The 25,862-nt window shown below is 40.8% G+C and overlaps 2 protein-coding genes across 17 annotated transcripts in view; one reads left to right on the plus strand and one right to left on the minus strand.

The window, feature by feature from the left end:
- The window catches only part of LOC132404552 (uncharacterized), a 111,415-nt gene that overhangs the window by 36,432 nt on the left and 49,121 nt on the right, over positions 1–25,862 (plus strand). For 4 of the 16 annotated variants that reach the window (XR_009515572.1, XR_009515574.1, XR_009515573.1 and 1 more), the window contains 2 exons: positions 14,650–14,966; positions 17,306–25,318. Coding sequence is in view for 1 of the 16 variants with exons in the window: in XM_059988759.1 (XP_059844742.1) it covers positions 14,650–14,799 (150 nt within the window). In the remaining 15 variants the exon portion in view is untranslated. The other 12 variants (XR_009515576.1, XR_009515575.1, XR_009515577.1 and 9 more) reach the window with 10 other exon arrangements.
- The window catches only part of LOC132404555 (myozenin-2-like), a 50,677-nt gene continuing 50,129 nt past the window's right edge, over positions 25,315–25,862 (minus strand). The window contains exon 5 of the mRNA XM_059988761.1: positions 25,315–25,549. Coding sequence (XP_059844744.1) covers positions 25,315–25,549 — 235 coding nt within the window. The remainder of the gene's footprint in view (positions 25,550–25,862) is intronic.

Raw genomic sequence — 25,862 nt, forward strand, 5'->3', positions numbered from 1 at the left:
GTAGGAGGAGATGTGGTAGAGTTAGCTGTAGGATAACGCGAAACAATTGACCATTTCACAGCAAAATAGTAGGGGACAATAGATGAAGCATCAGAAGTATAATATAACATTTGGATCTTTTCATTGTTGTGCAATGCCATCCTGACCACACCATCAGCTTTCAATAATTCTTTATTCACTTCATCGTTTCATTTACAATCCTTGCATAAAGGATGGGTAGAGGGGTCTACCTCTAATAATCCCTTCCTTAAAAGTATGACTGGAAGAGGTTAGATATCCTACAGGCAAGCAGCTCAACTCAACACTTTCTATTACCATCTAAAAAGGAAATGATGTAATATACACTATACATTTCTATCCCCATCAAGAGGGCCTTAAATCTCTTTGATTCTTTCTCAATAGAAGAACTAACCAGTTCCCCTCCACCACCACCCTCTGTCTGGCAGAACCCTCAACAATTTTTCCTTTGGCTGCCCCCACGTCCTCTAGACTCAAGGGGTAGCCATGGGCACACTCAGGCAAGGAACATAACTGAAGGTTGCCTGGGTATACCAAAGGACATTTTCAAACTTACTGGTATCGAGAATATTAAAGAAATAAATCAGTTAAACATTTGTGTCACATGTAGAGAGGTGATGCAGTGGAAATTTCCAGAATCTTCAATGAAAACAAAACATTGCAGTTCCTTTCTTGACTTTATTTTCGAAGGAAATAAGGATGAATATAGTTTCACAGGTACATGTAAATGATTTAAAAAAATACATCAGTAAGTTCACATGCTTCATTTGTAGGCCCAATAAAGCCTGACAAATTGTTGGTGCCTGAAAATTCCAAAGCTGAGGTTGAGTCTAGTCACAAGCTTGTTGTTCCAACAACTTTATAGGATTGCAATCAGAATCGGTAATACCTGTTCACTTTTTCATTAGTTTAATTTAGAGAAACAGAGTTAAGTTACAGAATGTTCACCGTAGGCTTACTCCAAACAAGATATCTTTTAAACCAGAGATCAAAGATAGAATTTTTGTGGTCATTTTGACTTAATGCTATACTAACTGAAGTACTTAAATACTAGCCCACAGGGAAGGATTCATTTATTTTGTAATCTTATGATACTATCTGAGTTGAGATGTCTGAAGTTCAAATGCAAAAGCAAAATGCTAGGAATGTTGGAAATGTGAAATAAAGGCAGACATCCTGGAGAAACACGACAGCCAGCAAACACACAATCAGAGAAAATTAAAAGTTTTAAGTTAGTGTTTGAAATGACACAATATTTGAAATGCAGGGGGAAAGGAAGCGAAAGAAAGGACCAAAGGAAATATCCATGCTATGTTCGCTGGTGAGAGGGATTAAAGAAGCAAAAGAGGGAGAGGGATAGGGAGAGAGAGGGGGAGAGAGCGAGAGGGGGAGAGAGCAATAGTGAGGAGAGGGGGAGGGAGAGAGGGGAGAGAGCGAGAGAGAGGGAGACGGATAGGGAGGAGGGAGAGAGAGGGGGAGGGGAGGGAGATGGATAGGGAGGGGGAGAGAGGGAGAGGGAGGGGGATAGGGGAGGAGGAGGGAGAGGGGAGAAAGAGCGAGAGAGAGAGAGAGAGGGGAGGGGGAGAGAGTGAGAGAGAGGAGAGGGAGGGGGGAAGGGAGAGAGTGAGAAAGAGGGAGAGGGATAGGGAGGGAGAGAGACATAGACCTAGGTTCAATTCCCACAGCTACCTGTAAGGAGTTTTACATTCTCCCTGTGACTGTATCCCAATAGAAACAGGGAATCTATGGGAATGAAGAAATCTGCCAAGTGATTTTAGAAATCAAGGTGATTGATTTGTGAATGAGGGATTGTTTGTAGTGGAAAGGGAGGTCCAGAGAATTCTAGAGCAACACACACAAAATGCTGAAGGAACTATAAACTACAATAACAACTATAGATATTAATATTATATTCTGCAAAATAAATACAGCTGAGGAACATGATAGAAGACCATTAAGTAAATATGTAATGAGAAGTATATGTAGAAATTGTTTACTTCCAGCAATTATTTTAGTCAAAGGCTTTGAAATTATTAATTTAATAACTGACTTAAAATCCATTCTTTCCAGAACTTTAGTCTTTCCATGCATAAAAAGTAAATGGATAGGTTCAGATAATGTTACACAGTCACATTCCCTCCCCCCTCTGATCCCATCCCTCATCTGTGCCGGGTCTTCACCATTCCCTTTGACCAACTCTCTGAGGCAGAGTGCTCTGTCCTCAGTAAGGGCCTCACCTTTGTCCCCCTTCGCCCACACCTCAGCGAGTTCCGCGTATGCCATGATGCCGAACTCTTCTTCCGTTGGCTCCGTCTCTAAACTTACTTCTTTGGCAAGGACTCTCCTACCCCCGCCGATGACCCCTTATCCCGTCTTCAACCCTCCTCCTCTTCATGGACACCCCACTCTGGTCTTCTGCCTGCTCTGGATTTCTTTATTGCTAATTGCCGACGGGACATCAACCATCTTGACTTCACCACACCCTGTTCCAATTCCAACCTCACTCCTTCCGAACGCTCTGCTCTCCGCTCCCTCCGCACCAATCCCAATCTCACTATAAAACCTGCTGATAAGGGGGGAGCTGTAGTTGTCTGGCGTACTGACCTCTACCTGGCCGAGGCACAGCGACAACTCTCTGATACCTCCTCTTATTTACCCCTTGATCATGACCCCACTAAGGAGCACCAGGCCGTTGTCTCCTATACCATCACCAACCTTATCAGCTCTGGGGATCTCCCATCCACTGCCGCCAACCTCATAGTTCACACACCCCGCACTTCCCATTTCTACCTCCTACCCAAGATCCACAAACCTGCCTGTCCAGGTAGACCTATTGTCTCAGCTTGCTCCTGCCCCACTGAACTTATTTCTGCATACCTTGACACTGTTTTATCCCCCCTTGTTCAATCCCTTTCCACCTATGTTCGGGACACTTCTCACGCTTTGAATTTTTTCAATGATTTTAAGTTCCCTGGCCCCCACTGCCTTATTTTCACCATGGACATCCTGTCCCTATATACCTTCATCCCCCACCAGGAAGGTTTCAAAGCTCTCCACTTCTTTTTGGATTCCAGACCTAACCAATTCCCCTCTACCACCACTCTCCTCCATCTAGCGGAATTAGTTCTTACTCTCAATAATTTCTCCTTTGGCTCCTCCCACTTCCTCCAAACCAAGGGTGTAGCCATGGACACCCGCATGGGTCCCAGTTATGCCTGCCTTTTTGTTGGCTTTGTGGAACAGTCCATTATCCAAGCCTATACGGGTATCCATCCCCTTATTTTCCTTCACTATGTTGACGACTGCATTGGCGCTGCCTCCTGCACGCATGCTGAGCTCGTCGACTTCATTCACTTTGCCTCCAACTTTCACCCTGCCCTCAAATTAACCTGGTCTAGTTCTGACACCTCCCTCCCCTTTCTTGATCTTTCTGTCTCCATCTCTGGAGACGGCTTATCTGCTGATATCTATTATAAGCCTACAGACTCTCACAGCTCCCTGAACTATTCCTCTTCCCACCCTGTCTCTTGCAAAAATGCTATCCCCTTCTCACAATTCCTCCGTCTCCGCCGCATCTGCTCTCAGGATGAGGCTTTTCATTCCAGGACGAAGGAGATGTCTTCTTTTTTTAAACAAAGGGGCTTCCCTTCTTCCACCATCAACTCTGCTCTCAAAAGCATGTCTCCCATTTCCTGCACATCTGCCCTCACCCCATCCACCCACCACCCCACTCGGGATAGGGTCCCCCTTGTCTCAACCTACCACCCCACCAGCCTCCAGATCCAACGTATAATTCTCCGTAACTTCCGCCACCTCCAACGGGATCCCACTAGCAAGCACCTCTTTCCCTCCCCCCCTTTCTGCTTTCCACAGGGATCGCTCCATACGCGACTCTCTTGTCCACTTGTCCCCCCCCCCCACCCCTTCCCACCAATTTCCCTCCTGGCACTTATCCTTGTAAACGGAACAAGTGCTACACCTGCCCTTACAGTTCTTCCCTCACCACCATTCAGGGCCCCAGACAGTCCTTGCAGGTGAGGTGACACTTCACCTGTGAGTCGGCTGGTGTGGTATACTGCGTCTGGTGTTCCCGGTGTGGCCTTTTATATATTGGTGAGACCCGACGCAGACTGGGAGACCATTTCGCTGAACACCTACGCTCTGTCTGCCAGAGAAAGCAGGATCTCCCAGTGGCCACACATTTCAATTCCACATCCCATTCCATATCTGATATGTCTATCCATGGCCTCCATGAACAACACCTTATATACCGGTTGGGTAGCCTCCAACCTGATGGCATGAACACCGATTTCTAACTTCTGTTAATGCTTCTCCTCCCCTTCTTACCCCATCCCTAATATATTTTTTTTTCCCCTTCGCCTTTTTTTCTCTCTGCCCATCACTCTGCCTGTTCTCCATCTCCCTCTGGTGCTTACCCCCCCCCCCCCCCCCGCTTTCTTTCTCCCTAGGCCTCCCGTCCCATGATCCTTTCCCTTCTCCAGCTCTGTATCACTTTTGCCAATCACCTTTCCGACTCTCAGCTTCACCCCACCCCCTCCGGTCTTCTCCTATCATTTCGCATTTTCCCTTCCCCCCCACTACTTTCAAATCTCTTACTATCTCTCCTTTCAGTTAGTCCTGACAAAGGGTCTCGGCCCGAAATGTCGACAGTGCTTCTCCCTATAGATGTTGCCTGGCCTGCTGTGTTCCACCAGTGTGTGTTACAGTCACATTGTACTATTTTTTCCCGGCATTATGTGATCAAGAATTGATTATATTTTGCTGGAGTGAAAGTCAATAATGACAATTTCCAGTGCTGGATATGCATTTAATGCCACCAGTCTTCATGCGATGCTATTTTACAGTTTCTCTTGGTGAAACTCAGTCACATTGTTCCAAAATGCCTCAAGCACTGGTCATTCAGGGACTATGTGGATTTCCACAATATTGTTTGCTGTGCAGCTGTACAATTTAATGGGACAGTTCAGTGTCTTCAGAGTCTGAAGTTTAACAAGGTTGTCATCACTGAAATATGCAGACTAAACTGTAGGCTTGTACCAATGCTGGATTTCACTGGCATTTAAGGTCAGGTTCCCAGTCATAAACACAACACATCTACAAATGCTGGAAATCCAGAGTGACACACATCAAATGCTGGATGTACTCAGTAGGGGAATAAATAGTCGACGTTTCAAGCTGAAAACCTTCATAAGGCCATCAGTGGTGGGAGACAGTACAAGCTTGTGCTGTCAGGACCAAGTATTTCTGCTTCCAGATCTCTCCTTGACGTTTAACATTACAATAACTATTTAAAATTACAGGGACATTTCAAATACTTTTAGCTCCTTTTTTTAAACAAAAACTGACCATTCTAGCATGAGCTCTGATAGAATTCCTTGAAATTACAAAATACTCGTATTCTTACAACCTTGGAGCAAAATACAGTGCCTTAGAAACCTTTGTGTTTGACACACAGAGAGAAATTGTAAACATGACAGAATATTTCCTACTGTGTGGATTACTTGCGTCAATGTTGCCTCATTCCACCGTGGCCATCTCAGTGAACACTGCCAGAAATGACAACCTCGTGCTTGCGCCACCTCGGTTGGATTGCACCAGCTACTTATCTTTAGACAGGAAAAATTCATCATGGCAAAATGTATTTCCATTAACCAGCATTACAAATGTTAAGGAATTGGGATATCAAAAAAGTCTTGCAGTCAACCTGCTTACTGAATCTGTTACTAGTGTTAAATCCACAAGTGGTGGCTAGAGATAAAGGCAACCTAACATTTCAATTAGGGTAACTAACACACAGAGGCATAATTAGTAATTAGACTAAAGAAAACTTAATTAACTATTTGGGATCATTTAACATAAATCTAATGAAGCAGTCACCATTCTGAATCAAGTCCTTGCACCAGTGGTACTTGCACTCACAGACAGTCATTGGGGAAGAGATGTCATACTTGTGTTTAAGGTGATTTCTCAGTTGTTCTGAGGGCCCTGCCAACAGGAGAAGCCATTATGATAGGAGTGAGCTAATGTGACTCATGGAATATTGATTCTGATCTTTGGATCTCTTATCCTAATTTTACATTACTGAAAGCAGGTCAATCGGATAAGATATGTGATGATATGACATGGATTTTTTCTCTCCAAGTGTTATGCTACTGTCTAGCTTCAAATAATTTCCTGTTTTTCAGTAATGAAATGAGTATTTCCTTATACATTCATGCATTGAGTAACAATTATTTGACCTAGGAGGCGTCTCTGCTGATGGAGACCCTATGACTCAGTGTCATACACACCCACAGTTGCCTCAAGCTGCACGTCTGAGCAATCTGTTGAGGTATTGCTGAAGTTCTTTAAGTAGCCAGTCCAGAGGTATGTTCACATCCAGAGTTAAGTAAAGTTTCATGTGACTTTTGAAAGTTTGTACGATGGATTTCTCTATGCTTATTAGACCATAAGACATAGGAGCAGAATTGGGACATTCAGCCCATCTTATCTATGCTACCATTCCATCATGGCCAATTTATTATCCCTCTTAACCCCATTTTCCTGTCTTCTGCCCGTAATCTTTGACACCCTGATTAATCAGAAGCCTATCAACCCTCACTTTAAGTATACCAATGTTTTAGCCTCCACAGTTGGCTATGACAGCGAAATCCACAGATTTACCACCCTCTGCTAAAGAAATTGCTCCTCATCTCTGTTCTAAAAAAATTATAATGGGAAGCTGTGCCCTCTGGTCCTAGACTCCCCTACATCTTCTCAACTGTCACTTTCTAGACCTTTCAACAAGCGGTAGCTTGCAATGAGATACCAGTAAGTACAGGCCAAGAACCAACAAAATGTCTCTCATATGTTAACCTTTCATTCCTGGGATCCTCCTCTGGACCCTCTGCAATGCCAGCATATCAGTTCTTAGATAAGGGGCCCAAAACTGCTCACAATACTCTATGTGCGATCTGGCAAACGCCTTAGTAAGCCTCAGCATTACATCCTTACTTTTATATTCTAGTCTTCTGGAATGAATGCTGACATTGCAATTGCCTTCCTCACTACTGACTCAATCTATAAGTTTCCTTTAGGGATTCTTGTATGAAAACTACCAAGTCCCTTTGCACCTATGACTTCTGAATTTTCTCCCCATTTTGAAAATATTCTATGCCTTTATCCTTTCTATCAAAGTGCATGAACATACACTTCACTCAGTTATATTCCATCAGCCTCTTTGCCCAAATTCCTAATCTGTCCAATTCTTTCTGTAGACTCCATTTCTTCAACACTACCTTTACCTCCACCTATCTTTGTATCATCTTGTCATGTAATGCCGAGGCAATACATGAATATTTTCACTTCAGAACCCCATTCGTTTTCTGTGGTTTTCAGCTGAGATCTTCAGATTACGATGACTTGGTGGACCCACCTTCCATATTGTTTCCGGAGGTGAGTCCCCATGTTTTATCCTGTCAGATACAGTTGACTTTTGCCTGGACAATCTCCAGATCCGTCAGCACAATTACTCGCTCAGGTAGATCCCCTCCACTAGAATCTCCTATCACGGAACCCACAAGTTCAATCAGCCCCCACTCCTGCCTCGGTGACTGCTGTTTCTAGCATCACAATACATTTTTACAAGTTGTTGACGTTCTGTATGCATTATACACAAATAGTTCTAATGGCAGGAGCTCCGGCTGCGGCTGCAAAGCTATTTGCTCGCATCTGCATTGAAATACTGCATATGCGGTTAGGGTGTATACTGTAGCAGCCATTCTTCAAATTTGAATGTGGATCGCAAAATGGAATTTCTCAGAACAGTAGAATCCCTGGAGTTGATTGCAAACCAGACAATGCCGATTAACATTCAATTTGGTGTCGGAAGAGTGGGTGCAAAGAAGGAGGTGTTTGAAAACTGTGTAATTCAGAGGATACATTATAACTATAGAATTGTCCGGCTGTTACCTTTGGTCCTTCTCCATAGAGAATGTTATGGAATATTGGGTCAAACAGGCCTCTTCTCAATATAATATAACCTTTTCAATATAATTAACACAGAAAAAATGCTGGAGGAACTCAATCGGCCAGCTGCATCGATGAAGAAGAATACAGTCAGTGTTTCATGCTGAAACCGTTCAGCAGGACTAGGAGGATCTTGGCCCAAAATATCGACTGTACTATTTCCATGGATGCTGCCTGGCGTGCTGAGTTCCTCCAGCACCCTGTGTGTGTCCTGCACCTGCGGATGTTTTATTGATTGTGTCTCAATATGATGCCTGTTGCTCATTTTTGCAGAATAAACACTTATATCCACTAGCTTCAGTGTCTCTTTGGTGACTTTGCTCACAGTTACAACATATGACAACCATGAATGAAAGTAGTATTATTTCATGTCTTTATGAACTGGCATTTGCATGATATCTTAACTTTCAATCTTTAAAGCAAATAAATTTCTGGGTCATTATACTTAAGTGCTTATCATGGTTTATAACATGACTTTGTAAGGCCAGACAATTGCCTGAAACTATTTCCTTAGACCTGGAATGCTTCCATTATTTGCTTGTGAATGCATTGTATGTGAAAACTGTCACAAAAATAGACTTCTGCAAAGATGCCCAACTACTATCAAGTTAGGTGTTTTGTTTAGCAGGAACACACTGCATTCTTTTCTGTAGCACCACAAGAAGTTGCATAGGCATTTGAGGGTATCTTGCCGGCACGTTGCTCAGTCACATATTACTCGCCAAATCTGGGTTAATGTTTCATTTCAGAAAAAAATGATCCCCAGGAACTGTGTTCCCTTTGAATTATTTGAATTGTTTGAAGTTACGCAACAGAGCAACAACTGCGAGTCAAACATAAGCAAAATGGAATTCTCAATTAGCACAGAGAAATGGGAGCAAATAAAACAACAGCTGACCTGAAAGTGGGTGATAAAGCCAGTTAAAACAAAAGCAATGAGCACAGTCAACATGTGACTACAAGCCACAGAAATTCACTGGAAGTGAATCACACAGGGTACTAGCCAATCATCATTTTCCAAATTAAATACTACAAAGACAGTAGACAATAGGAGCAGGAGGAGGAAGAAGATCATTGTGTTATTTGCTCATGTGCAGTTTCTCATGCGTCGCAGTTCACAATAGTTCTTCAGTGTTGCTATCACATTTTACAGTATGGTGCAAAAGCCTTGGACACATAAATATAGCTCTGGTGGCTAAGACTTTTGCATAGTACTGTAGTAATTTTATGTATTGCACTCTACTGCTGCCGCAGAAAAAAAAACAAGTTTCACGATATATATGAGTGATGATAAGCCTGATTCTGACCAGGCTGTCTGTTGTCAATTGAGAGTGGAAAGGGGCAAGGGAGAGGGGAATCGTGGTAAAGAAAGGGGGTATAGAGGGGGAAGCACCAGAGCGACTTTCTTAACGATCAATAACTTAATTGTTTGGAATCAAGTGACCTTGCCTGATGTCTCAGGGCTGGGTGTGTCTGCACACATGCCACCCCCCACCCATGGCACTCTGTCCCTGCCACCTGTCTCACACCCCTTCCATGGCGCTCTACCCCTCACCAAACCCAACACCCTTTGCTCCCACCAGACTTACAAATTCGCTGTCTGCTCCATGTTAACAAATATAGTACTGTGCAAATGTCTTAAGCAACCTAGCTATATATATATATATATATAATATGCCTAAGACTTTTGCAGAGTACTGTATGTGGCACTTTATCAAATGTCTGTTGGAAATCTAGCCACACTGAATCTACATGTTCTGCTCTATCTACACTGTCTGTCACACACTCTCCATTAGACTATAAGACATAGGAGCAGAATTAGGCTATTCGGCCCATCGAGTCTGCTCCGGCATTCAATCACAACTGATCCTTTTCTTACCCCTCTTCAGTGCCATTCCCCGGCCTTCTCCCTGCAACCTTTGATGCCGTGGCCAATCAAGAATCTAGCAATCTCTGCCTTAAATACACCCAATGACCTGGCCTTCACAGCTGCCTGTAGTAACAACTTCCACAAGTCTACTACCCTCTGGCTAAAGAAATGTCTCCAGATCTCCATCTTAAATGGACTCCCCTCTATCCTGAGGCTGTGCCCTCTTGTCCTATGGTAAACATCCTTTGCTCATCTACCCTGTCTAGCCTTTTTAACATTTGAAAGGTTTCAGTGAGATACCCCCCCCATCCTTCTAAATTCCAGTGAGTACAGGCCTGGAGTCATCAAACTTTCTTCATATAATAGCCCTTTCATTCCCAGAATCATTACTGTGAACCTTGTCTGAACCCTCTCCAATGCCAACACATCTTTTCTTAGATAAGAAGCCCAAACCTGTTCACAATACACAAGGTGAGGCCGCACCAGTGTCTTATAAAGCCCCAGCTTCACATCTCTGCTCTTGTATTCTAGACCTCTTGAAATAAATGCTACATTGCATTTGCCTTCCTCACCATCGGCTCTTCCTGCAAGTTAACCTTTAGGGTGTTCTGCACAAGGACTCCCAAGTTCCTTTGCATCTCAGATTTTTGGATTTTCTCCCTGTTTAGAAAATAGTCTGCACATTTATTTCTACTACCAAAGTGCATGACCTTGCATTTTTCAACATTATATTTCCTTTGCCACTTTCTTGTCCATTCTCCTAATCTGTTTAAGTCCTTCTGCATCTTACCTGTTTCCTCAACACTCCCTGCTCCTCCACCAATCTTTGCATCATCTGCAAACTTGGCAATGAAGCCATCTATTCCATCATCTAAATCATTGATATACAGCATAAAAAGAAGTGGTCCCAACACCGACCCCTGCAGAACACCTCTAGTCACTGGCAGCCAATTGGAAAAGGATGTTTTTATTCCCACTGGCTGCCTCCTACCAATCAGCCAATGCTCTTACCATGTTAGTAACTTTCCTGTAATATCATGGGCTCTTAACTTGGTAAGCATGTGTGGCACCTTGTCAAAGGCCTTCTGAAAGTCCAAATAGACACCATCCACTGGAATCCTTTTATCTATCCTCCTTGTAATCTCCTCAAAGAATTCCAACAGGTTTGTCAGGCAAGATTTTCCCTTAAGGTAACCATGCTGACTTTGTCCTATCTTGTCCTGTGACACCAAGTACTTCATAACCTCATCGTTAACAATTGACTCCAACATCTTCCCTATCATTGAAGTCATGCTAACTGGTCTATAATTTACTTTCTGCTGCCTCTGTCCCTTCTTAAAGAGTGGTTCTCTGGCACCATGCCCAAGTCCAATGCCTCCACAATTTCTACCTCTTTCAGAACCTGTGGTGCAGTTCAACTGGTCTGGGTAACATGTTCTTTTAGGTCTTTCAGCTCTTTGAGCACCTTCTCCCTTGTAATAGGAACTGCATTGCCTTCTCTTCCCATACACCCTTTATCACCTAGCACACTGCTAGTGTCTTCCACTGAGAAAACTGATGCAAAAACCTCATTCAGTTCATCTGCAATCACTTTGCCACCCCCCCCCCCTTTAGTATCTCTCTGGTCTCATTTTCTTGAGGTCCTATATCCACTCTCATTTCTTTTATTTTTTATATACTTGAAAAAGCTTTTTCTATCCATGTTGATATTGTTTGCTAGCTTGCTTTCATATTTCATCTTTTCCCTTCTAATAATTCTTTTTGTTGCTCACTGTAGGTTTTTAAAAGCTTCCTAATCATCTATCTTCCCACTAATTTTTGCTTTGTTGTATCCCCTCTCTTTTGCTTTTACATTATCTTTGACTTCCTTTGTCAGCCATGGTTGTACTATTTTACCATTTGAGTATTTCTTTGATTTTGGAGTATATCTGTCCTGCACCTTCCTCATTTTTCCCAGAAACTCAAGCCCTTGCTGCTCTGGTGTTCAAGTTTTTCAAGGTTGATTTACCTTTCATAAAACCATATTAACCTGCTTCCATTATATTCAGTTTTTATGAATGATTGGTAATTTAATCTTATTATTGAACCCAATACCTTGCCAACAACACAGATACTGCTTGTTTTGGTATTACGTTTTCTCTCAAAATTGACTTTTTAATGTTTTGCTGCTAGATGCTAAAAGGTTCCAATCTCCTGTTTTCCTTCCTCTATGAAAAAAGGAGTGACATTGTTTTCTATCTGATGCACCATCAATAACTCTGAGACGTGGGTTAAGGTAGGCTTTTATTGGCTGGAAGAAAGCACAAGCAGCAAGTGACCATCACACAACATCCTGGAGACTGAGGAAGGGTCTGTGGCTCCAATCACCTTTATACAGGGGTCTGTGGGAGGAGCCACAGGAGCAGTCAGTGAAGGGGCGTGTCCAGACAGGTATATGTAGTTCACCACAGGGCTATACTGTTGTATACTTGTTGGACCAATCTGCTGGATTTTTGTGATTCATCATTCAATCCCTCCTCATTATACATGGCCAAATCAAAAATGGTTGGGTTCTATAACATATAGCTTTAAGCAGCAACTGTTATATTTTGTAACTCCCAAACATAAAAGGAATCGAAAGAAAAACATGGGGAGCCAGGGATAACACATGCCTACATCATTTTTGTTTTAGTGAAATGTGTATTTGTGCCATAGTGGCCTGCTGACATATGCCATTCATGTACTTTTGCATATAACCCATAATGAATTATGCAAACAACAAAGAATGCTTAACCGAATAATATATTTAGAATATAATTCAAATATGATTGCAATATTGAATACACAACACCTCTCCCTGCTTAGCTATAAACTCCAACTCAATAGAGAATGCATCTCAAATATACACAGTATACTATATAATACAACAACTACACAGACATCCAGAGCATAGTAAATTTTAAATTGTCCCATTCAGGCCTAAAGATTTCATCACTGTGGAGGATTTCTAGGATAATGTCTTTCATGACAAAGGGTGAAGGAGGGAGACACTCTGCTTGGAAGGAGAGACTTGTGCCTGTGAAACAATCTCAGGTCCTCGGGCCTTCTTCGGGTACTCTGGGACTGCAAGGGATGCTTCTGACAGCTCTGAACACCATTCTTCTCCAACAATTCACTGTGCTCTCCTCAGCTGATTGACGTGTTGTCTCCAAGTAACATCAGACGCTGTCTCCACTGGGTAGAAGAGTGATCCAGTTCTTTCCTTAATCTTTCCAAGTACCCCCTTTTGATCACCTCTGTAGTCCCTCACCAGGTCTGCTTGTGTGTTGTCTTGTTTGTTGTCTTGTTACAGCAACTTCTGTATTTTCGGAATAATATAAGAAAGTATAGGAAGGTAAAAGCTGTATTTCATGGTATTAAAATGCAAATAAACATATTGTGGCAAAAAAAATATGACTGAAGTATTAAATACACAACAGCAACACCTGATACTTTCCACAATTATTTTTAATGGTATCCATGCCAATGAATATGTAGCTTAAACGCTTCCACAACAATTGCAATTCCCTTTAAATATCTTGCTGCCTCTCTATTTATGCTCCAGCAAATCAAAAGATTACTCCCCTTTCTTTGCCCTGCCATTTATGGTTTCAACCCAAGCTGATTTTACATCACTCTTTTCTGCCTCTATATCATGATTCCTCAGCACTCTGATACCTTCTTGATCAGCAATGCTACCCTGCCAACTTTTCCTTTTCATTTGCTCTTTTGAAAATAGTATAACCAGGTATATTATACACCCATCCCTGCTCACCAGCAACCCTATCTCCTTAGTAACTATGAGATCACATCTTGCTATCTCTGCTGTTAAATCATTTATCATATTAAAATGTTACATGTATTCATATAAAGAAAGCTAGGCTTTGATTTTTTTAATAGTTTTTCCTAACTCTGGGGTTATTTTATGCTGATTCATTTTGTTTAAAATTTCTGTCTTTGATAAAATACTTATTGAGATTATTATCAGAAGAGGAAAATGATTGGAGCCCTGGTGGTTTCCCAAGATATAACTGGAAGTGTACTGTATTGTTTCATATAGAAATGGCTGAGATATTCAGATACTCTGATTTGACCATCCTTTGAGCAAAGGTTAGGAACTATGGCAGTCTGAGATACCTGTAGGCTTCAAAAGCACCAATACCTCTTTGACTAAAGTCCAGTAGCGCTTACATCCACTGTGATAAAGTACTTTCAGAGGTTGGTGTTGAAACATATCAACTCCTGTCTGATAAGTGACTTAGATCCAATACAATTTGCAATAGCAGATCCACAGCAGATGGCATCTCATTGCATCTTCACTCAACCCTGGACAACAAAGATGATTTCTATCAATTGCAGCTCGGCATTCAATGCCGTCATCCCTCAAAGCTAATCACCAAGCTTCAAGACCTTGGCCTGAATACCTTCTTGTGCAATTAGATTCTCAACTTTCTCACTTGCAGACCCTAGTCAGTTTAGATTGGTAACAACATCTCCTTCACAGTCTCCATCAGCACAGAAACATGACAAAGCTGTGTACTTAGCCCCCTGTTTTATTTGCTTTATAGTTACGACCATTTGGCTCAGCTCCAATGCCATATTTAAGTCTGCTGATGACACTACTGTTGTAGGCTGAATCAAAGGTGGTGAAAAAAGGAGGGAAATTGTAAATCTGGCTGAGTTGTGCTCTAACAATAACCTTTTACTCAATGTAGGCAAGACTGAGGAGCCTGATTATTGATCTCAAGAGAAGGAAACTGGAGGTCCATAAGCCAGTCCTCATCAGAGGATCAGAGATGGAGAGGGTCAGCAACTTTAAGTTCCTTGGTGTTATCATTTCAGATGATCTGTCCTGGGCCCAGCATGTAAGTGCCGTTATGAAAAAAGTTGGTGAAGATTTGATATGACAAACTTCTGCAGATGTGTGGTGGAGAGTATATTCATTAATTTCATCACAGCCTAGTATGGAAACACCAATGCCTTGAATGGAAGATCCTACAGAACATAGTGGATATAGCCCAGTCCATCACAGGTAAAGCCCTCCCCACCCTTGAGCACATCTACAGGGAGCATTGTCTCAGATGTATAAGATGAAGAGAGGCATTCATCATGTGGATAGTCAGAGGCTTTTTCCCAGGGCTGAAATGGCTAACACAAGAGGGCACAGTTTTAAGGTGCTTGGAAGTAGGTATAGAGGGAATGTCAGGGGTAAGTTTTTTAAGCAGAGAGTGGTGAGTGCATGGAATGGGCTGACAACGATGGTGGTGGAGATAGATACAATAGGGTCTCTTAAGAGACAACTGGATAGGTAAACGGAGCTCAGAAAAATAGAGGGCTATGCATAACCCTGGGTAATTTCTAAAGTAAGTACATGTTCGGCACAGCATTGTGGGCTGAAGGGCCTGCATTGTAGGTTTTCTGTGTTTCTAATGCAGCATCAATCATCAGGGACTCTCACTATCCAGGTCATGCTCTTGTCTCGCTGCTGTTATTGGAAAGGAGGTACAGGGGCTACAGTCATTACCACTCAGCCATCAGGCTCTTGAACCATAGGGGTAGAACTTAACTCATCTTCACTCTCCCCCCATCACTAAACTAATGGACTCACTTTCAAGGATTCATCTCATGTTCTTAATATATATTGTTTATTTATTATTATCTCTTTTTATCTTGGCATAGTTTGTTGTCTTTTGCACATCGATTGTTTGCCTGTCCTATTGGGGGCGGTCTTTAATTCAATCTTGTATTCATTGTGAATGCCTGCAAGAAAATAAATCTCAGAGTTGTGTATACTGACATATGTGTACTTTGATAATAAATTTCTTTTTATTGATTTTAATGCATTTCTACAACCACTACAAGCAAAAACCCAACAGCAAAATGAAGATTAATACAGTGCAAAATAAACATATCAATTATATAGTTCAAAACAATAAGGAAATAGCACCCAGAATAAAATCATATAAAGTTAGTATCCTCCCCACCCTCCCACAGAAAAAAAAACTCCAGGCCAACCATTATAAGATGTAAAAAAAATTAATTGGATAATTTAAACCCCCAAAACTGTAAATATAAATTAAAACAAAGAATAATAATGCTGACTACCAAAACTAAAATGAAATTTCAAACAAAAAGAAAACCATAGAACTTACAGAGAGAGAAAAAAGCTGAAAGTAAGGGATTAAAGAAAATAGACTTAATCTAAAAAGGAGTTGTGAAAGTATTCAAGAAAAGGTCGCCACACCTTCTGAAACTTTATGTCCAAGTTGAGAAGTGAGTAGTGAATTCTTTCAAGGTCTAAACAGGACATAATATCACTAAGCCATTGAGCATGGGTGTGTGGGGCAACATCTCTCCACCTAAGAAGAATTAAGGATCTAGCCAAAAGAGAGGCAAAAGATAATGTTCAACATTTAGTCAGGCTCAAATGTGTATCTACCTCACCCAAGGTACCAGGAAGAGTAATCAGAGGATAAGGTTCTAAGTGGAAATTAAGAATATGGGATAAATTTTAAAAAAATTTCTCTCCAAAATTTCTCTAGACTAGGACAAGCCCAGTATATATGGATAAGAGAAGCCTTGCCACTTTTTCACTTGTCACAAACAGGACTAATGTCAGGATAAAATCGGGACAATTTAGACTTGGACATGTGAGCCCTATGTACAACCTTAAACTGTAAAAGACAGTGGCGAGCACATAGAGAGGTTGAATTAACTGACTTGAGAATTGAGTCCCAAACTGCATCAGAAAAAGAAATAATTAAATCATACTCCCAAGCAGTTCTAAGTTTATCAAAGAGGGCACACCTTAGGATCACTAATTTATGACAAGTAAACAAAATTAAGCCTTTGCCCAATGGATTAATAGAAAGAAACAGGTCCACAACGTTTTTCTTGGGCATCACAGGAAAATTGGAAAATAAAGGATTAATGAAATATCTAATTTGAAGGTATCTAAAGAAGTGGGCATTAGGTAGATTGAACTTTGCAGAAAGTTGCTGGAAAATTACAAAACGATTATCAATGATAAGATCTTCAAAATGCCTAATGCCCATTCAACACCAATCATGAAATGTTGAATCTTGCAGAGAATGTAAGAGAAGATGATTATGCAAGATAGGACTAGAAAAAGAGAAACCATGAAGACCATTACATTTTCTAAACTGGGCCCAAATTTATTCTGAAGAAGATCCAGCTCAACTCAGCCCATTGTTTCATCCTTATGGCCTGGGAGGAATGGCAGTGGGGTTTTGCAGTCAGTTACTTAAAAGGAATACAAAATAGCGAATCAAGAGCTGATGATCTATGGACAAAACAAAACTAAGTACAGTAATGACAATGAGGTGCAAGAGATTTATCTCTTTATTGCAGATGTTGGAGCATACAAATAAATCAGATCAGAAAATGCTTCAGTCTTTTCCTGCCTCATCTTTTCTACAAGGAAGTACTGTATATATGACAACAGAAACTTTCAAGCATTAATATCAAAAGCCTTGGTAAGGACTATTTTCACTTTGCCTTATGCATACAAAAATACAATTTTCTCCACCTTTATCATATCTATACAAATGACCTTCAGCTTCCAGACAAGCACTTCCAAAATGTTTTCCTTTTTCATTAACCATGGCTCCTCTCTACCATGTTGTATTCCCTGAAGTTTGAGACAGCAATGGGTCCTATTGAAGGTAGAAAATGAAGAGATCACAAAGCAAATGGTGCACTGAACTGTTCCCACTGAACTGGACTCACTTTCAGGGACAATTCATCTCAAGTTCAGTATTTTATTATTATTATTATTATTATTATTATTACTGTTATTATTTTCTTTTTGCATATTCACAATTTGTTGACTTTTGCAGACTGGTTGCTTGCCCTGTTAGTGTAGTCTTTGAATTGATTCTATCACAGTAATTAGATCTATTAAGTATGCCTGCAAGAAAATGAATCACTGGCTTGCATGTGGTGACATATGTATATATACTTTGATAATAAATTTACTTTGAACTTTAAATTTGAAGATATCAACAATAAACTTGAATGTTACAATGAAAATGAAGATTTGGAGGACACAATTGTGAATAGCATTGCTCCAAGACAGTCCACTATCTACCCTAGATGTCCGCATTGATTTTGTTAATTTACAGTCAATTGAAAAATGCAACAGGTGAATTCCTCCACCAATAACTATTAAGAACGAATACACAGCTTTATTCTACTGTGGTAGTATTGATAGGTTCCTAATTTGTTCTGTATTTCATTTAAATATATTATTTGTTACTCAGTTAAATGATAGTTTGTATCTTTTGTACCTTTTAACTATTTCCATTAAACTTCAGATAATTGGGGCAGCCATTTAGTTTGCCTAAGATATACTGGTGTGTCCATGGTATAACAAAGATATTCTGTTTATTCTTTCTATCTCCTATCTGCACACTTTGTAACTTAAAACTATATTGTCACATTCCTAGGTCTGCTGACAGGTCTTTAAGTTCAAGTTCGAGTTTAATTATCATTCAACCATACACAGGAATACAGCCAAATGAAGCAGCCTTCCTCTGGGCCCAGGGTGCAAAGCATTGTACTAACAGTCACACACACAGCACATAGAATTATGTTAGCAGAAAAACATACAGCAACAAAAAACTAACATAAAAACCAAATAATACAGTCCAGGTCCCTGAGTGTCATGGCCCATGGATTGATGGTGCATGGATGTTCTCCTGGAGCCACATTTCTGCAAGAACAGCCCATAGCAGTTCCTCATCTTGTGCAAATGCTGATTCACTCCAGTTTGGGTCCCCAGGAGCACACACTGGAGAGCAGCATGAAAGGCAAAAGTCAGCCCCAACTCAGTATGGAATCCAACGGCACACAGCCCGCTACGGCATCTACTTCACCAACAACCACAACAGATGACCCCAAACCAAAAAGGTCCTGTCCACACTACAACAAATACAAACACTGCAGCTCCCCATCCATCAGACTCACCAATGAACCAGTGAATCAGAATCACGGTACTTCACATCACCAATGTCCAACAGGGACTTGTGATCACAAGAAAAACATCCAAGCTAATTACTTCCATTGGATAGTGCACCGACTGTTATGCCTTCTTCCCCAGGTGACTGAAGCAACACGGTGCACAAGTCCAGCTCCACCACTCGCTGATGGGGTTGACCTGCTATATTGATGTTCTTAATATCCAGCAGCTTCTTGTCATTGTAAAACAGATATCAAGGACACACAATCTCACCTTTGTTTGAACCCAACAAGGCTGCTGCATTGGAACGCGCCACCATCTTACCGAAGTCTTTCAGCGGATGCATTAACTCTGCTTCTCATTCCACAGGTACTGTCTAACCGTCTGAGTGTTTCTGGCATGTTTCCCTCAGACTTCCAGTACCTAATTATTGTTTTTGATTTTATTGACTTGGTTAACTTTATTCAGGTATGTGCAGGAAGCCTTAGCGTGTGTTTTTACATCTCATTTTTCTTGCCTTATTAATTTTTAGTTATTCATTTGTTTTTAATTTTCTACCCAATCTTCCAATCAGCACCTTCAGCAATTACGTTTTTCTTTAAGTTGGATAAATTCTGGGAATGTTCAGGGAATCAGTCGCATCAGTGGAGAGAGAAACAGAGTTAATATTTCAGGTGTCTTTAGAAATGAGGGTTTTAGTGATGGTCTTAAACAATGCCATAGATTCCACAACGGTTCCAGCGGATTAGAAAGCAGAAAATTTAACACTACGAGTTAAGAAAGAAGAACTAAGATAAATGGGAAGTAGCAGATCATGTGGTCAGGCATCAGTTGTTAATAAAATAATGCAGTCCGTTGTTATGAACATGATAAGAGAAAATATAAACAGGAGAAAGTCTGCAGGTGCTGGAAATCCAAAACAGCACACACAAAATGCTGGATGCATGGAACGGAATAAGGTGTCAATGTTTTGGACCAAGATCCTTCTTCAGGACAGGACTAGAAAATTTTGAGTTTTCAATTAGGAAGAGTCAATGTGATTTATGAAAATAAAATAGTGACAGACCTTTTAGACTTAATGATGTAAATAACTGAGAATAAGTGAGAATCAATGAATGTAGTCCATTTTAAAGATGTAAAATAAACCAACACAGTAAAGATTATTAAACAAAGTGAAGACTCATAGAATTGCTTGTGATGTATTAATATTCATAGAGAATTGGTTAAAGGAGAGAAAACAGAGAGAGGGAATAAGTGAATATTTAAAATAGGCGACTATTATCCAGTCTTCATTTTTACAAACTCTGCTGACAACCCAGACGAAATGAAAGTACCCAAGTTGGTTGAAAATTTAACCTTGTGTGGAAAGGGAACTGTGGAGAAAGTAGAGAACATGTGCAAGTACACTGAATGGACAATAAATTAGAATGTGGAGTACAATGAGTAAAAAAGCAAGGATTTTCACTTTGATTGGAAAATTATGGAAAATAGAATATATTTCAGATAGTTTGAAACAGATCAATGTTACTGTACTACAGGATCTTGCAGAGCTCCTTCTGGAAACAAAAAGTTAATGTAGAAGGCCCACGTTCTAATATGATAATACTGAATGGCAGAACAGACCTGAGTGACCCCAGCTTTTGAATTTTGTATTATTGTGTGTCATTCTTAGGTGAGGTGTTGAATTGCAATTTGCTGCTGATGTTGAACATATCAGATGGGTCCTAGGAACCCCCATCTTCCCTGATCACCCCAACCCTTCCCTCTGCAACTCTGTTCCACCTTCTGATCCATCTCTAATCTTTGCCCTTTCTTCACCATTCCCTCCAACCTTCCACTCTCTGAGGCAGAACGTTTTGTCCTCAGCAAGGACAAAACCTTTGTCCCTCTTCTCCTGTACCTCAGGGAGTTCCATGCCTGCTGCATGCTGAGCTCTTCCTCCATTGCCTCCATCTCTGAGTTCACGCCATTGGCAAGAATTCCATCCACACCCTGCACCAATGATCCCTCTTCCTCTTCCTGGACACCCCACTCCAGTTCCCTGCCTGGTCTAGATCGTTTCATCTCGAATGCTGACGAGACATCAACTGTCTCAACCTCAGCACTCCACTCTCTTGAATCTTATCCCTCTGAATGCACCAATCCCAACCTTGCCACCAAACCCGCAGACAAAGGGGTTGCTGTTGTAGTGTGGCGGACTGACATCTACTTTACCGAGGCCAGGCAGCAAATCTCAGATACCTCCTCTTACCTACCCCTTGAAGAGGACCCCATCCAGACCATCAGAAAAATGTCATAGATGCCATCACTGATCTCATCAACTCTGGAGAACTCTCACCCACAGCCAGTTACCTTACCCAACATTCCTCACTTCTACCTCCTACCCAAGATCCACAAACTGGACTGACCAGGTAGGCCAATGGTCTCTGCCTGCTCCTGCCCCACTGAATTTGTGTCCTCATACCTCAACTCCATTCTATCCTCCTTGATTCAGTCCCTTCCACCTATATCCGTGACAGTTCTCATGTTCTCGATCTCCTCACTAACTTGCAATTCTCCAGCCCTGTCCCCCTCATTTTCACCAAGGATATCCAATCCCTATACACTTCTACCTTCCATCTCGAAGGCCTTATAGCTCTTTGCTTCTTTGTCAATAAAAGAACCAATCAGTTCCCCTCCACCACCATGTTCCTCCATCTGGCAGAACCGGTTCTCACCCTCAAAAATGTTTCCTTCGGCTCCTCCCACTTTCTCCAGACTCAAGGGGTACCCATGGGCACCCACACGGTCCTCAGTCTATGCCTGCCTTTTCACTGGCAAGGTAGAGAGGTCCAGGGTCCAAGCCTTCCCCGGTAATGTTAACTCTTCCTCTGGTACATTGACGATGATGTTGGTGTTGCATCATGCACCCACATTAAGCTTGTCGATTTCTTCAACTTTGCCTTCAACTTCCACTCTGCCCTCAAATTCACCATGCAGTTTTGAAGCCTCCTCCCCCTTTCTTTGTCTCTCTGTCTCCATCACTGGAGATGAACTGTCGACTGACACGTTTTATAAACCTACTGATTCCCATGCTTCTCTTGGCTATATCTCTTCCCGCACTGTCTCCTGTAAAAGTACCATAGCCTTTCCAAGTTCCTTCGTTTCTGCCACATCTATTCCCAGCATGCAGCTTTCCTTTCCAGGAATCAGAGATGTCCTCCTTCAAAGAATAGGGCTTCCTCTACCATCGAGGCTTCTCTCATTTGCATTTTCTCCATTTCCCAATCATCTACACTCAACCCATCTTCCCTCCGCCTTAACAGTGATAGAGTTCTTCTTGTCCTTACCTACCACCCCGTGAGCCTCCACATCTTACACATCATTCTTTGCAACTTCTGTCATCTCCAAGAGAATCTTACCATTAAACATATCTTTGCCTACCTCTCTCTCTCCACTTTCTACAGGAATTGTTCCCTCTGTGATTCCTTTGTCCGTTTCACCCTCCCCACTGATCTCCCTTCCGGCAATGCCCCTGCAAGCAGCCTAAGTGCTACTCCTGCCCCTACACCTCCTCCCTCACCTCCATTCAGGGCCCCAAACAGTCCTTCCAGGTGGGATAGTGCTCCCGGTGTGGGCTCCTCCACATTGAAGAGACACATTGGTGAGGCAGATCAGCTGGTTGGGAGGTGTTGCAACAATTGCATTGTACTCCATGTCATTAAGACCAAGAGATTGATTGTGGACTTCTGGAAGGGGAAGTTGAGGGAACATGCATCAGTCCTCAATCAGAAGTGGAAAGAATGAGCAGTTTCAAGTTCCAATGTGTCAATATCTCTGAAGAGATCTATCCTGGACCCAACGTATTGATGTAATTATAAAGAAGGCACAATATTAGGAGTTTGAGGAGACTTGGCATGTCACCAAAGACTCTCGTCAATTTCTATAAATGTACTATGGGGAGCATTCTAACTGGTTGAATCATCATCTGGTATGGAGGGGCCAATGTACAGGATTGGAAAAAGCTGCAGAAAGTTACAGTTTCATCCAGCTCCATCATGAGCACTAGACTCCGCCACAATGAGGATATCGTCAAAAGAATATGCCTCTAGAAGGCAGTATCCATTATTAAGGACCCCCATCCCCCAAAACATGCCCTCTTCTCATTGCTACCATCAAGGAGGAGATACAGGAGCCTGAAGCCACACACCCACTGTTTTAAGAACAGCTTTTTCCCCTCCACTATCAGATTTCTGAATGTACACTACACTAATTTTTTGCTCTTTTTTGCACTACATATTCAATTTATTTTTAACGTTTATAGTTGTTATTGTAGTTTATAGTCTTTTCATGTATTGCAATGTACTGCTGCTGCAAAACAACACATGCCAGTGAAATTAAACCTGATCGAAGTCAGACTGCAAACACAACAGTTACTATATTTTCAAACAGAACGGGTGGTGCACCTCAGAAAAATTTATTGTACAAGAAGCACATCAACCATTTAAGAACTGTGACAAATTGCTAAATACAGTCGTATTTCAGTAAAACAGTTAACACATCACAACACTGTCTGTAGAAGGTAGGGGCCTAATTAAAATTAGTCAGAGGTGTATTTCCTTAGCCATTCAAAATTTCCGAGGAATCATCGTGTAAAACCTGGATGATTTAAACATTTTCATGGTAAGTAGGAGAATGTACCAGCAGTCAGGAGTGTATCAATTGTTTTCTGAAATTAATGAGGAAGATTCATTGTGAAATCTTGATATCTTCTTTGGCAAAATTGAATGAAATGACTAATTTACATTAAAGATGTTCTAACTTCAAATCAGCGCTCACAAAAACAATTCTCACTTGCATTACTACTAAAGTGATGCAGTATAAATCTAGTTTATATTACAGTTTCAATAATATAAAACAAAGTCTCCTTTAACTGAACCTACATCTGTAATATCTACCATTGAAAACTCAGAGTTATCGGCTATTATTATAAATATTTTCTATGCCATTACAAATCAACGTTCTGTTATTATATTGTTATACTGTATTATTCAGCTTCTTGTTTGATTACTATTATACTAATTAAAGATGTTTACAGCAAGTGATTTGTTATGGTCTAACATGCTGATCACACAACAATAGAATTTTGCATGAGACTTTCTATTCACCGGCACTTTAAAACACTCCATTGAGTAACATTTATGCAAACTTTAAATGAATGAAAATGTTAAAAACCTGGTATTTGGATGAATATTTTCTCTTGGAATTGTAATTGGTTTCTTCTCTCACCTTAATTTCAGTTAGTAGAATGTTTTAATCTGCACTGATCCCTAGCAGTGAGGAAGTTTCCAAGTGGCATTGTTAGCAGTTGCCCATGAAATCAGCTTATTAACATCAAGATAACTATGTTATGAATCAATATGCAATGGATTTACCAAAAGAATTAAAGTTAGAATTACTTGTTGATCCATTGCCTGATGAGGTCTTGCATGACACAATCAAAAATAATCTTAAAAATGAACACTAAATATTTGGAGGAACAGTAGAGAAGGGGACCATAACCCAGTTTGGAGTGAGGAAGAGAAAAATCAGAAGAACTGTAGGTTATATTCTCTCTATATGTAGGTAGTGGCTTCTGATGTGTGTCCATGAATGTTAGTTTACCTAGCCTAACGTTTGCCAGTCATTTCCTTTAATACCAATAGTTAATCAAAGCTTGATTGCCAATTATTAAATATTGAAAGGTCCCTGTGTTTCTCATTGCTTCAGGAGAAAGAAGGGAAAAGGAGAGGAAATAAAGAAAATAAAAGGAAAACAACTGAAAGCTGAAGGAGAAGTGTACATTCTAGCTTTTGATAAAATGATCTGTTTATTATTACTGACAGATAAGTTCACTGCTTAATGTACAAACTGAGGCCAGTAGTCAGCTGGTCAGAATGAAATACTGTGAACCACATGGCTACCCTACAAGTACATTCAATAGAAGTTTAATTGCAATGACAAAATTTTACTAATGCTACAAAATTAACCTTTTGATTTGTTTTTATACAGGAATCATTCAATATGTTATGGCATTTTAAGATTCTTATATAGCCATATAAAAATTAGACCCAAAATTTGGACAATTTTCACAAATGTGGCCTGTGGAAATGTTATTTATATGCATTCATCAAGGTTCTATTGCACTATAAAAATGTCTTGGGAGTGCAGGAGTAGACAATCTGAGAATATTCAGGGCCTGGTTGAAAATTTGTACAACATTAGACTCTGGTATAGGTTTTTACGTATACTGAATGAGAATACATATTTATTTGGATTATTTTCTGTTTGCTAGGAAATATCAACTCAAGTTGATTGACTCACTATATATGTATAATAAAGGAAAATGTGTTATCAATATAATTAAATCCACACTAATATTCTAGAGGTCATCTGTTTCAGGAACGGTTACTTCCAAAGACAGATCTTTAAATGCAATGGGATCATTATTAGATGTCCATCCTTGGGCAGTTCTGTTGAAGCTTGGCCGGCCAGCGGTCCCATCTTGGAAAACAGGCGATCTGAGCTCTGGTTCCAGTAATGCAAAATCCAGCTTCGGTAGCTTCAAACCTACAAGTTTGGAAGCTCTTTCAAAACCACCATAAGGAGTTGCAACTCTGCGGGTGTAGAAGTGAAAAATGAGAATGTGATACACTGGTAACATTCAACCACTTTAGCTGCCCCCCAGTTAGATCCTTTGGAGCTTTCTGGTTTGTGATATTAAAGATGGAAAAATACATAACTGGGCATTTTCTCCAGAACAAACCTTTCTAGATTCATTGATCTTAATTTAAAATGTATTCCTTATTTTCTCCACAGTTGCCTTGTTATTGCATTATTAAAAATTATAGACATATTTCAGACTCTAGACCATGTCATAACAATAAATACACTTCACAACTACTTCATGGTTTATAAATTGCTTTAGGA

This window comes from Hypanus sabinus, chromosome 14 (genome assembly GCF_030144855.1).
Source record: "Hypanus sabinus isolate sHypSab1 chromosome 14, sHypSab1.hap1, whole genome shotgun sequence".
Classification (NCBI taxonomy): Eukaryota; Metazoa; Chordata; class Chondrichthyes; order Myliobatiformes; family Dasyatidae; genus Hypanus; species Hypanus sabinus.